The 14,759-nt window shown below is 39.3% G+C and overlaps 1 protein-coding gene across 1 annotated transcript in view; it reads right to left on the bottom strand.

Annotated features, from left to right (window-relative positions):
- The window catches only part of LOC126353931 (high affinity cationic amino acid transporter 1-like), a 139,568-nt gene that overhangs the window by 121,834 nt on the left and 2,975 nt on the right, over window positions 1-14,759 (bottom strand). Inside the window, exon 2 of the mRNA XM_050003192.1 lies at window positions 11,027-11,266. Coding sequence (XP_049859149.1) covers window positions 11,027-11,258 — 232 coding nt within the window. The 5' untranslated portion in view covers window positions 11,259-11,266. The remainder of the gene's footprint in view (window positions 1-11,026; window positions 11,267-14,759) is intronic.

Below are 14,759 nucleotides of genomic sequence, written 5' to 3'. Positions count from 1 at the left end.
ATGAGAAACATGCTAGTATATTTTCCTCTGTTCTCCAAATGTCAGTTTCTCTCCACAGCAGCCAAATTAGTGATGGAGCAGGCTGTATCCGTGTCACTGAGAAGCTTTGATACTTTGTCTGACAGTTGCAACGTAAGTCCATCCATGGTTTCCAACTCTATTCCTCAGTGTCAGTCCACTTTTTACAGAGTCATGCCAACAAATGATCAACCTTTTCTTGAATTAGTGATGCTAGCCCCTACTGGCTGGGCTCAATATTCAATGCTACTACTTGAAGTCATCTGGATTTAACATTAACCTCAGCTGTAAACTCCTCTATTTTCTTATAATAAGTGCTGCACTAGCAATGCTAGTTCCTAATGGTGTACTATGATTTCTATTGGTATGGCATTCAAAAGACTGTTAAATCTCTTTCACTGCACCCTTTCCTGATTTATGGTTTCGGTATGGTAGAAACAAGTGATTATGTTCTCAGTTGTGGTGACATCCTTCAAACAGAATATTTGATATTCTTCCTCTGATGTGTCCTTCATTAGGTGTGAGCCTTTCATAGCTACTATCATATTAAGGTTCACTGTTGTTATATCCATGAGTAAAACCAAGTCTGAGTTGCATTATTCATAACAAATGGGGAACTGTTAAGGTATTTTAACAACAAAAAGGGTAAGCTGTAAAAAGAGACAACAGTAATGTTTTAGGTGTGGCAAGAAGAGCCACATACCCGGAAGCAGGCTGGGTGCCAACGCCAGGCAGATGGGCAGCTGTCATGATAATGAGCTAAGAACTGTAAGTCATAAAGACATAAAGATGGCTCTGTGTACTTTTGACAACAGGGTCCGAGATACAGCTTGGAATTAAAGTTAATAAGCAAACAGCACTTCTGGTTAGAGAAAGAGAGAGCATGGGACAAGAGGCAGAAAGAGGGAGGGCCTTCTGATGGGCACAACACTACATCATGAGAAGCCAGTACAGGGGATAGGGTACAGTGTGTGACCATATTAAGAGAGGCATCTCTACCCCTCCACCTAGCTTCTGAAGAATAGTGCACAATGACAGCCAATAAGGAGGCAAGCAACCCTTGGCATTACGTCGTGGCAATAGCCAGTGGGGTCAAACGGGAAAGGATACAAAACTTGGCAGCAGGACGCTCTGAGAGAGGCAGTCTAGGAGTGAGGAGCATGGGTAGTAAGTAAGCAGGTGGAGGTCTGACACGAGGTGCTGCAAGGAGAGTCAGGGCTTGTTGCGGAGTTAGCATCTGGAGCTGATGATCAGATAGGCAGCAGCTGTGGGACGCTGAGTTAGCCATGTGAGTTGCATTCAAAGGGTAGATAGAATGGCAGTTGTCTTGTGCTGTCTCTGTATCAGACTTGGCTGCTCATTGGAAACATCTCAGCCGGAGCAGTTAGGAATTCATCCTGTATATTTTGAATAAACTTCATATAATTAAACTTTTCTGGACAGTACTTTCACTATCTCCCAGCCTTTTCCTACCTTCATACCACAGAATGTAACTTATTAGCTAGGTCAAAGTCTCTCTCTCTCTCTCTCTCTCTCTCTCTCTCTCTCTCTCTCTCTCTCTCACTACAGCCAACCAGCTAATCTGAGGTTACGAACCTTGTTGCTCAATCTCAAGCAAAACCCACACTTGCAACCTGACGCTGTGTACAACAGCACCAAAAATATTTTGATTATATGACCATGTTGCCACCAAACTGAGTTCTATACATCATTCATTCTTCAGCTATGTAGACTTGCTGCTGGTTGTCACCAAGTGCTTTCTAAATTTCTGCCCGACATTTGTCACTTCTCTTGAGATCTTTCTCATTGTTCTCAAATTGATGGGCTGCTCCATACAAGTGAAAGCAGATGTTGCAAACAGACATAATTTTATCCTATGTTTTACTCTACTGGCCCATTAAAATTTCAATACCATGAAGGCATGAAGTGTACTATAAGGGTTGGAACTTAAATAGTGGCAACTATTTATTCACAATCAAAACAAATGAGTTACATGTTTGCACCTGTTACTGTCCTTCAAAGTAGTCACCAGCGTTGTGTAGAACCTATTGCCAGCAATGTGGAAGGTGTAGTATACCATTAGCAGAGCCTGTTCTGTTGATGGTGCAAATGGAGCAGTCTACTGCCTGTCGAATCCCTGGAACAGTTCTGAAGTGAATGCCACAAAGTGGTTCGTTCATCTTCAGAATCAAATGAAAGTCACAAGGACTTAAGTCCGGGGAGTATGGTAGATGGTACAGTACTTCCCAGTCCCATTGAGCGAACAGAGCAGCCACAGCTTGCACTGTGTGCGCCCATGCAATGTCATGCAAAATGCAGAAAGTGCCACCACTTCTTTCGGAAAACCTTAATATGATAGTAGCTATGAAAGGCTCACACCTAATGAAGGCCACATCAGAGGAAGAATATCAAATATTCTGTTTGAAGGATGTCACCACAACTGAGAACATAATCACTTGTTTCTACCATACCGAAACCATAAATCAGGAAAGGGTGCAGTGAAAGAGATTTAACAGTCTTTTGAATGCCATACCAATAGAAATCATAGTACACCATTAGGAACTAGCATTGCTAGTGCAGCACTTATTATAAGAAAATAGAGGAGTTTACAGCTGAGGTTAATGTTAAATCCAGATGACTTCAAGTAGTAGCATTGAATATTGAGCCCAGCCAGTAGGGGCTAGCATCACTAATTCAAGAAAAGGTTGATCATTTGTTGGCATGACTCTGTAAAAAGTGGACTGACACTGAGGAATAGAGTTGGAAACCATGGATGGACTTACGTTGCAACTGTCAGACAAAGTATCAAAGCTTCTCAGTGACACGGATACAGCCTGCTCCATCACTAATTTGGCTGCTGTGGAGAGAAACTGACATTTGGAGAACAGAGGAAAATATACTAGCATGTTTCTCATGTGGCTGCTGTGGTTACGTGGCATGCTACTATAAAGCTGCAGCTCAGTGCCTCTTATGAATCATGCTACTCTACCATTATTGACTACTATGCTGCAAAATGTCAAACATCAGGGCAATTGTATTCACACAGGCAACTGCAGATAAATACAGCTGATCTTTGGAATGATGTTCATTGCTGTACCCTGCTCAAGGTTGATCTCCAATGCAATATTGTCATTAATCACCACCATACACATGTTCCAGGTCCTTCCACAGTAGCCAAAATCAGGAAAACTCAATACAATGAACATCTATGTAGGTGAGACAGCCGCATTTGGAAATACTCCATGAAAAAAAGATTGTCATCATCAGGAAAAATAAAACTGGGAACTTATGGGTCATCGATGGAATATAAAATTCCTTAATCAGGTTCTTGCATAGATTGAAGTTAGATATTATGATAAATAGTGAACTGTGCTTACAGGAAAACCAGGACTTCTGGTCAGGCAAGTATAGAGCTATAGATACATTGGAGTAATGCAGGACTTGGTCTAATAATGATTAAAATAGGAGCAGACAAGCATACTGAACACATTATTTTAGCCAAGGTAAATGTGAAACCTACACCCAACACAGTAGTACAAGCCCATAAGTTTGTCTGGAACCGAGCGGCCACTATGGTCGCAGGTTCGAATCCTGCCTCGGGCATTGATGTGTGCGATGTCCTTAGGTTAGTTAGGTTTAATTAGTTCTAAGTTATAGGCAACTGATGACCTCAGAAGTTAATTCTCATAGTGCTCAGAGCCTTTTTAAGCCTATAAGTTTACTAGCTCTGCAGATGGGGAAGAGATTCATAAAGCAGCTCATGAGATAAAAGAAATTTGGTAGACAGTTGTAGGAGCCAAAAATTTAATTGTGATAGCAGGTTCAACAGCATGAAAAGGAGGGAAGCAAAAAGTAGGAGAGCATGGATTGGGAATAAGCAATGTAAGGGGAAGCTTCTTAGTGCAGTTTTTCTCAGAGCATAATTTAATTATCACAAACATTTGATTTAAGAATCAAGAAAGAATTTTGTATATGCAGAAGACAGTTGGAGACACTGTAAGCTTTCACATAGATTACTTAATGGTAGGCCAGAGATTTTGTAATAGATTTTAATGGGCAGGGGTAGACTCCAGCCATAATTTGTTGGTTATGAACAGTAGATTAAATGTGAAGGAACTACAGAAAGGTAGGAAATTGAGGAGATGGGACCTGGTAAGTTGCAAGGAGCTGAGATATTTGAGAGTTTCAAAGGAAACATTACACAATGACTGACTAAAACAGTGGTAAGGAACACAATAAAAGACTAATGGGTAGCCTTGAGAGATGAAACAGTGGAGGCTGCATAGAATCAAACTGGTAAAAGGACAAGGCACAATAGAAATCTCTGGATAACTCACAAGACATTTAATTTAAACCATGGAAGGTCTAGGATGCAATGAAAATAGTACGCACATAGAGGAGATGTTGAGTTACAGACAGCAGTAATATGAATATTAACAGCTCGTGTGGCAAGGCAGTATTAATTGAAGGGAATGCTGAAATACAGAATGAACAAATAGAAGGGTTTCACTTGGGAAAATAATTAAAGACAATATTATAGGAAGGGAAGGGGAAGTAAAATGAAGATCAGGTGGGAGATATAATGCTGCAAGAAAATTTGCTGGAACATTGAAAGAACTAAGTGGAAACTAGGACCCTGGAGTAGATGACATTTCTTCAGAATTATTAAGATCCTTTGAAGTGTCAGTCATGATTAAATTATTCCATTTGGGGTACATGAGACAAGTAAAATATCCACATACTTCAAGAAGAACATAGCATTAATAATGTGGGAAAAGACATATTGATACTTACCCTAAAGAAGACATGTCAAGTTGCAGACAAGCACAATTAAAAGACATTTACGTAAAGTTTCTGGTCATGACCTTCATGAGTAAGAGAGAGCGACACACACACCATTTACACACACAAGCAAGCACACCATAAGCACACAGGGCCATCATCTCAGGCGGGAAAGCCTCCATCACGTCTGATGCAAGCAACAATCTGGAGGGGGCCAGGGAAGGGAAGGGATAGTAGTGTACAGGTGGGGAAAGAGACCAATGCTGCCTGGTGGTGTGTGTAGGGACAAAGTTTTGTGCCCATGGGCACAGCATCAAGAGATCATAGGGCAGGGAGGTGGGGGAAAAACTTAACTTTGTGTTCTGCCTTACGGCAAGTCTTGCCATTGGGGAAGCCTCGTCAGAGAGGTCCACCACATAAGCATCTAGGGAAGTGATCCCAGTTGTGATTTCCCATTGCCTTCCACTGATGATGATATGATAATGAGGACAACACAACACCCAGTCCCTGGGTGGAGAAAATCTCCGAGCCAGCCGAGAATCAAACCCAGGCCCCTTAGCGTGACAGACTACCGTGCTAACCACTCAGCTATCAGGGCTGACAGTGGGGAAAAAAGGAACAGAAAAGGAGAGGATGGGGAAAGATGGGCAGATGCTTTGGTATGAGACTGTAAATAAACAGTGTGGAAGATGAGAATGGAGAGGATATCATAGGACAAAGCAGGTGGATATTGTTGGGTTGAGGGTGTGAGGATAGTATGTTACCATAGGTTGAGGCTGAGATAATTATGGGATTGGAGAATGTGTTGTAAGAATAAGGCCCCTCTGTGCAGTTCAGAACATCTGGTGGTGGAGAGCACAATCCAGATAGCTCGGGTAGTAAAGCAGCCATGGAAATCACGTGAATTACATTCACAAAGAGATAGAGGGGGTGGCCAGTACTTACCTCAGCTCAGTACAGCCAATAGATACACAAAAAACAGAACCAAAAATTTACGTTCCTAGCTTTCGGAACAAATGTTCCTTCATCAGGGAGGAGAGAGGGGAAAGAAAGGGAAGAAGGGAAAGTGGATTCAGTCACTCACAACCCACGTTATGAAGCAACAGGGAAAGGAAAACAGGGAGGGTACCAAGGATGGAGGCAAGGTTGTCAGAGGGAAGCCAAAGATATTCTACTGTAAGTACTGTGCCAAACCAAAGAGGTTGCATACAGAAGTAAAGAGGTATATAGGACAAAGATAAACAACTATGTAGGATGAAAAGATGCTTGAATGGCTAAAGAGGAAAGGGAAAGAGGAGAAGACTGAAGACTAAATGGGAGCGAGGTTGGTTAACGGAGGTTCAGTCCAGGGGGATGGCGGGATGAAATCAGTCCAGGGGGATGGCGGGATGAAAGGATGTGTTGGAGTGCAAGTTCCCATCTCTGCAGTTCAGAGGGACTGGTGTTTGGTGGGAGAAGCCAAACGGCACGTATCGTGTAGCAGGTTCCTAGGTCCCTAGAATTATGCTGGAGGGCATGCTCCAGTACTGGGTATTGGACATCTCCTAGGCGGACAGTTTGTCTGTGGCCGTTCATGCGCTCAACCGGTTTAGTTGTTGTCATACCGATGTAAAAGGCTGTACAGTGCAGGCATGTCAGCTGATAAATGACATGTGTAGTTTCACTCGTGGCCCAGCCTTGAATTGTTGAATTGTGTATGTTTTACCAGTAGCGGGGCTGGAGTAGGTGGTTGTAGAATATCTTTAGCTTCCCTGTGACAACCATGCCTCCATCCTTGCTACCCTTCCTATTTTCCTTTCCCTGTTGCTTCGTAACATGGGTTGTGAGTGACTGAATCCACTTTCCCTTCCTCCCTTTCTTTCCCCTCTCTCCTTCTTGATGAAGGAACATTGTTCCGAAAGCTAGGAACATAAATTTCTGGTTCTGTTTTTTGTGTATCTATCGGCTGTACTGAGCTGAGGTAAGTACTGGCCACCCCATTTATCTCTTTGCTGGTATTTGTTTCACATCTTTATATGAGATTTTCCGTTAATCATTTTTAATAACATTTAGATGCATTTTTGGTGGTTGGAAGGTTGAATCTCAGGCCTAACCTACAGTAACAAACTATCCCCACACCCTCCACCCAGCAACATTCACCTGCTTTGTCTGATCATCTCCTCCCCATACTCATCTTCCACCATGTTTATTTACAGTCCTATGTCAATGTATCCACCCATCTTTCCCCGTCCTCTCCTTTCTTGCTCCTTTTTTCCCCACCTCCCTACCCCACAATCTCCTGATGCTGTGCCTGTTGGCGCAAGACTGTCAATGCACACACTACTAGGCATCGTTTGTCTCTCCCCCCACCTGTACATTATGGTCCCTTCCTCTTTCCTGCCCCTGCTGCTTGCATCCCACATGATAGTTGCATTCCACCTCAAGATGCTGGATTCGGTGGTCACATGCACATGAGGTGTGCTTGCTTGTGTGTGTGTGTGTGTGTGTGTGTGTGTGTGTGTGTGTGTGTGTGTGTGTGTGTGTGTGTGTAAATGTTGTGTGCCACTCTTTTACTGAGTAAGGTTGTGGCCAAAATCATTATGTACACTGTGTGATCAAAAGTATCTGGACACCTGGCTGAGAATGACTTACATTTTTGTGGCGCCCTCCATTGGTAATGCTGGAACTGTCTGCGGTCTCTGTCAGTCAACAGACGAGGTCGGCCTGTACACTTTTGTGCTGTAAGTGTCCCTTCATGTTTCCACTTCACTATCACATTGTAAACAGTGGATCTAGGGATGTTTAGGAGTGTGGAAATCTCGTGTACAGGTGTATGACACAAGTGAAACACAATCACCGAACCATGTTCGAAGTCCAAGAGTTCCTCCAGACAGCCCCATTCTGCTCTCTCATGATGTCTAATGACTACTGAGGTCGCTTATATGGAGTACCTGGCAGTAGGTGGCAACACAATGCACCTAATTTGAAAAAAATGTATCTTTTTTGGAGTGTCCGGATACTTTTGATCACATAGTGTGTGTGTCTTAATTGTGCCTGTCTATAACTTCACACATCTTCTCTACAGTAAGTAGCAATCTGTCTTTTCTGATATTGTTGATTTTACTACCTATAGTTTCCATTGTTTGTGAACAAAAAATGGAGTAACTGGTAGAAATCCACCACAGAGAGAACAATTTGGTATCTGGAGAAACGTAGGAATGCATGAGGCAATACTGCACCTAAAAGTTATCCTAGACAACAGGCAAACCTGTGCTAACAGATTTGTAGATTTAGAGGAAAATTTTGACAATGTTGAGTGGACTACAGTCTTTGACATTCTATATGTTGCAGGATTAAAATAGGAGGAGAAGAAGGTTATTCACAACTTGTAGAGATACTAGATTGCAGATGAAATGGCAGTAGTAATTAAGAAAGGAATGAGACAGGTTTGTAGATTCTTCCCTGTGTTATTCAGTTCACACAATGAGCAAGTTGTGAAGAAAACCAAAAAGATATTTGGAGAGAGAGTTTAAGTGCAGGGTTCTGATACAAAAGCTTTCAGGTTTTCTGATAACAGTTCTGTTCTTGCAAAGGACCTGGAAGGGCAAATAAGTTCAGTGAAGAGTGTATTGAAAAAGAGATTATAAGACAAACCGCAACAAAAATAAAACAAAAGATAGATGAGCTTTGCTATTTGGGTAACAAAATTACTGTTGGTAGCTAAAGTAGAGAGGATATAAAATGCTGACTGGCAATAACAATAAAAATATTTCTTTACAATGCATATTTGTTAACAATTAACATAAATTTAAATGTCAGGTAGTTTTTCTGAATGTATTTGTCTGAAGTGGAGCTTTGTACAGAGGTGAAACATGGTCAGTGGACAGTTCCTACCATATAAGAACAAAACAGTACTGAAGATTATATGTGTAGATCAGATAATTAATGAGGAGGTACTGGATCTAATTGGGGAAACAGAAATTTATGGAAAAAATTTATGAGAAGAAAGGATTGGGTGATAGGAACATCTTGAGACAAAGGATTTGTCTTTCTGTAATGAGGATAAGTAAGTGCAGAAGAGAAGGGATTGGAGAGGGGAAGGTCGGAGCAGGGGGCCTCAGATACAATAAATAGTTTCAGATGGATGGATGTTCAAGTAGTTATGCAGTGATCAAGAGACTTTAACAGGAAAGACTAATGTGGAGAGCAGAGTGAAACCGGTAGTCAGACTGAAGACGATAACAACAAAAAACAAAGTAGACTGTTATGGTAAATTCCAAAAGATTTCAGAAACAAATAAGCCATAACCTTCGAATAATCACAAGTGAATTGCTACACCATAGAAGATGACATACAGAACATGGCAAAAATAAATGTCTTATCCAGACTGTTGGAAGTGTTTTCATGGAAATTAATACTATCAATTCAAATCAGTCACAAAGCTGGAAAAATAGAAATTGATTCAGACAGACTATTTAAAGCTTCAGGAAGCCTGGTCAATTGATACAGGACAGGAACTGCTTCCTAAAAAAATGTTTTGTCTCAACATACATTATCTTTGAGGTTGCAACTTGCACTCTCTCTCTCTCTCTCTCTCTCTCTCTCTCTCTCTCTCTCTCTCTGTGTGTGTGTGTGTGTGTGTGTGTGTGTGTGTGTCATGAATCTTGCAGTGAAATGAAATGTGTGGTTAGGGCCTCCTATCTGGTGTCAGGTAGACTGTTCACCTGGTGCAAGTCTTTTGAGTTGATGCCACTTCGGTGACTTGCGCATCAATGGGGACGATATGATGATGATGATGATGATGATGATGATGACGACAACATGGCACCAAGTCCCTGAAGGGAGAAAATCTCTGACCCAGAAGGGACATGAATCCGGACCCCTTTGTATGGCATTCTGTCATACTGACCTCTCAGCTATTGGGGTGGACATGAATCTTGCAGTAACAGATGATGAGTGGCACTCACTGGTTAGGAAATTTGGAACTTTGTGTGTCATGAGGCTGAATGCATAAAGAACTGGTGGTGCAATAAGTGCCACAGAAGTGATCACTTTTGTAAGTGTGCTGTAAGAATACTATAGAAAGTTGATAAATGTACATCTTGTAAAAGCCTATTCAGGGATCATGGCATTATTCCACTTGTGTGACAATACCTTTGCACCCTAATGATATTTTTTGATTGTAGCAAGCATGAATTTAGACTGATCTGTGAAATTCACAACAGAAAAGTAGAGTGAAAAATAATTACCATATAAACTGTATGCACTTGTCTGGGATTCAAAAAGAAGTGCAAAAGTCTTTAACAAGACTATGGCCCTTTTCAGGCAGGAAAGTAGAAATAACCAAATATCACAATCTAAATTAAAGATTACCTTATTAGCCACTCCTTTTCTAATTTATTGTAATATTTGTATTCGAGGAGATAAATCTGGCTAACAATAAAATTCATATTTAACATGTTTTTAAGTTTTCAGATATATAGACAACTGATGGCATCCTGCATAAGGTTATACACTTGCTTAGTTTTAAGTGCCCATCAGGTAAAAACAGCAGCTGAATTTATACAAGAGGAAAAGAAGTGGCATTTTTTTTCAGAGTGGCTACTTTTCTACTAAGTTATACAGGAATAAAGCAATTCCTATATTTACCAATGTGCATGGATTAGAACTAGTTGTAATAGGTTTTTGATATATTTTACAAAAGCAGTATACAGTGACTGCTGCTATCAGTTAATCTATAATTTGACTTGTTACATATAACAAAACACACTCCTTCGTGATAGTATTTATGGATTACAATATGTAAGTGCACGAATGATGAGCTCCCTGAAATGTTCTTCATTTTGTGCCACACAGGGGAATAAGAATATGTTGAAAAATACTACAGAGCCAGTACTTATTATGGTCTATAGTTTCCAAAGCTTTCTAGATCAAAGTGCATTGTACGAAATTCATTACAATTTAACATCTGTTGTTTCAGAAAAAGTATGGATTCTGTGAGTTCTTTACAAGAAACCAGTAGCATCTTAATAGCTTAATATACAGAAACAGTTTATGATAGCTGCTTCTGTGTCATAATGCCTCTTTCTAGTAAGTCCACATCAGTTAAGATTCGCGTTAATCCTTAGTTCTATGGAATAAAATAAAATTAGTTATAGATTAATTCTGACAGGACTGTAGGTGTTAAGTTCTGTTCATAAAATTATGGAATCAATTTCTAGTACAAGGATAAAAGTTCTTAAATTACCTGCAAACAATGATGCAATAGCTGCAATGAGAAATGAGATTATTATTGCTGGACCAGCTTCAGTTCTTGACACAGATCCAGATATGACATATACACCAAGTCCAAGTGTGCTGCCAACACCCAGTGCAATCAGATCAAAAAGTGAAAGCACTCTTGCTAGACTACTCTTAGAAACATCAGTATCATCAAATTGTTTTTTTCTAGACATTTTCTGTACCAAAGAACCAAACATCTTGCAACCTGTCAGAGGAAAGTAAATTGTAGATTTTAACTAACCAATACATCACACAGGAATATACCTATTTGTACAATAATTCTTTTTCTTGACATATTGAAATCTTTTCAAGTATTACTAATATTTTTCTATGCCATATAAAAATTACAGATCCAGAATACACTCATTTTTAGTTATTTGTAGTCATGTACAAGTTACTGGAAAAGCTCATGTAGTCCTTTTATTACTACCAGGAATGGGGTAAAGGACTAGTGAGTGTAGGATGTAGATGTGGCACAAGATAATGTTCCATTACGAAGTGTGATATTTTGTCGCACCCAACATAATTTTGATTTATGTAAAATACAATGACAAATTTTAACATAGTTCCCCATGCAAATATTCAATCCAGTAATTACAGAATGCTAGAGGAATATTGAATCTACACTACAAAGGACATGATTTGAGAACTACTGAACTTGCCTTTAAATATAAATGTATTTGCACTTTGATGACAGAAGTAACATAAAAAATGAACAAATATTCATGGTATAAGATACAAAATTATTTGCACATTACTGTTGTATCCTTTTCTAAGGCTCAGTAATCCACTATGAAAGCTTTTATAAAGGTGAATCACATGCTCATTTCAGAAAATTGATAATCATCAAGTTCTAAAATAAAATCATTCTTCAGACTCCATTGCCTCTATAAATTACACACATATTTGCTTTCTGGAATTATAAAGTTTCCCATTTCATTTACTGTCAACTGACTTAGTTTGGAGGATTGATGAAACAATATGAAACAAATTAAGCACATTATATGTGCAGAAAATCTTACACAGTGTCATATTGAAAACCAGGATTGCCCCACATGGAATGTAATGTTCTCAAATTAGCTTCAAATGACTGATAGTGCCATTCATCTAATAACATCATCAAATTTCTGCTGTATGTAATTTAATATGGGCTTCAGAAGCCCAAGTCATATACATAATCTGTAGCACTTTTACACAAGCACATTGTTGTATCCTCTCCGTTTACGCTAGTGGCAAATGAAATTAGATCATCTCTGAAGACAAAATGTAGAAAGATATTTGCATGGGGGATTGATGGAAGATGAAGTTGGTTTTTGGGCATTCCCTGGATCATACCTGCAATATTTCTTAATTACTTGGAGTGAGTCAGTTTCACACAACTGTCTTAAGACATGTAATTATTAGTATTAGTATTCACAGTGCATTGCTATGGATAAAGTAAAATCCTTATATTGAACTTGAAAACATTGAGTATATGATAACTACATTTGATATGGCCAAAGAGTAGATGTTTTATCAAATATTGTACTGGGTCAGTAAATGTATACATACCAGGATTTATGTATCATGTGCTGTCATAACATACTGCATCAGTCCACACCTAGAAGTTGACAACAACCAATGTGACTGTCACCAATTTGTGGCTGGCTCTAGACACACCCTCCTCTGCCCGTCACCACAGAGCCAGCTTAAAGGACGCTGCACCAAACTTGAGTTTAGTCTGTCTGTCAGTTCAGTTCTGCCTGTGTAGCTCCCTGTTATTGTGAATACTTAACCAGCATCTCTCAAGGACTTGCTTTGCATTGTGTTCTGCACTTGCTGTTGTTCAAGCGCAGTAAATAAAGTTCATTCAACATTAAGTGTGCATCTCATTATTTTTCTCCCTGGCTTGGAACCTACCCACTCCTTGGCATCCAACACTGGGAAGACCAAACAAGGATAGCAGTCACATGCTTAAGTCTACTGTATTTCATTGACATTTTATTATGGCAGTGCAGTTGGGAGATGTCCATCCAAAGAATTGGCTAACACTTTGGATGGTAAGTTACACCTGTGTATCAATTTTAGGGTCATTGGTTTGAGGAAATTTCACATTTTCATTGTCCTGGTTCCAGGCCATAATAGCATACTGATGTATTCCTGCACCCTGAAATCAGGTGAGCAAATGTTACCGAGGTGAGAAAGATTGAAGCTTAATGAGTTGTTGGCAATGAGGTCATTAGAGATGACATATGAGTTTGGATTGGACAAGGGTGAAGCAGAAAAATGTTCATGATATTTTAGACAAGCCTAGCATTCACCTCAAGAGATTCACGAATCCACAGGAAATAGAATCATGATAGAGGAGTGTAGATAGAATCCTATTCCTTCCAAATGCAAGTGTAGTGTAAGCCCCTGCAACATTCATGCAGTGAGATTACATGGAAACTGCAGCACAAACTGGGGCTAGTGTTGCACTCAAAGTGTTATCTAGGTCCGCTAGGAAAATTTATTGGTGTTCACAATACTTCCTCTTACATTTGATCCCAATGCAGCTCATCTTGATGATCTAGTGGAAGAGATAAATGCTAGTATGAATGGCACAAAAAGATATTTTACTAATGAAGATATTCTGCAATGATATTATTTGAGATTGCAGTAAAACCAGCAGCATGGCAATTACTAAAACGTACCTATAAGAAAATTCATGGTCAACTCCAAGCAGCATGTGTTGAGAGCCATAGCCTACAGAGACTGTGTGCCTATTGCATTTGTTGAGAGAACAGTACATAGTTGCAAAATAAAATTGATGCACTGTACAGACCAGTTTGCAGCTGTTCTTACAGTTTTCACACTTAAATATGTTACTTGACTTCTCTTACCAACATGAACACCTCATTAACCTCCATTGCCGATGTGCAAGATGTTTTGGAACAAGATGTGGTTTGGTCATTATTACCATCACCACTTGATCAGTTGTGGAAAGAGGTAAAAGTAACACCAGACTTCAGCTCTCAAGGTAATATCCAACCCTTATGATACTCTCTACAGACTGTAGGAAAGAAATGTTGCTAGAGGAGGTTATAAAAGCTATTTAAGTTTCTGTTCAAGACAAAGTGTTCATTTGTATTAAGACTTTTAGTTTTGGTTAACACTAATGTTGGTTTAAACGGGTTTGAAATTTTTCACTGAAAGATATTAATAGTAATAAAACTGGTTAAATAACTAATATGAACTACTACATAAAAACAGCAGCTAAGTAGAGTAAAAGGTAAATCAGTGGCTTTTTTCGAAGTAGCTACTTTGTTACTAATATACGTGTAATGTAATGAGAGAAAAAATAATCACATAATTAAAAGTCTGAGTAGATTAGAAATAATTTAAATGATTGTTAATACCATTTACACAAATAATGGTACCGTAGCTGCTTCTGCGTTTTAATGTGTAACTTGAATTGTTCAGCATTCCTGAAAGATCTCTTTCATGATGAAATTTACAGAACACAAGGGATGTATTAATAAAATTTTATTTTACACCTCTAGTTACATAGGACTAAATTGAGGAGCAAATTTCCATGGTCATGGAATGTGTCAATATATAAAATAATATCAGAACAGTAATAACTTGTAAAATAAAATAAAACAGATAACAAGCTGTGCATGTATATTAGCACAATCGCCAATTTAATACATGAATTAGCTTCTTTTTCCTTTCAGTAA

The sequence above is a fragment of the Schistocerca gregaria genome, chromosome 3, assembly GCF_023897955.1.
Source record: "Schistocerca gregaria isolate iqSchGreg1 chromosome 3, iqSchGreg1.2, whole genome shotgun sequence".
Classification (NCBI taxonomy): Eukaryota; Metazoa; Arthropoda; class Insecta; order Orthoptera; family Acrididae; genus Schistocerca; species Schistocerca gregaria.
Note: the sequence above shows the minus strand (reverse complement) of the source record. Positions and strands in the feature narration are given on the sequence as shown.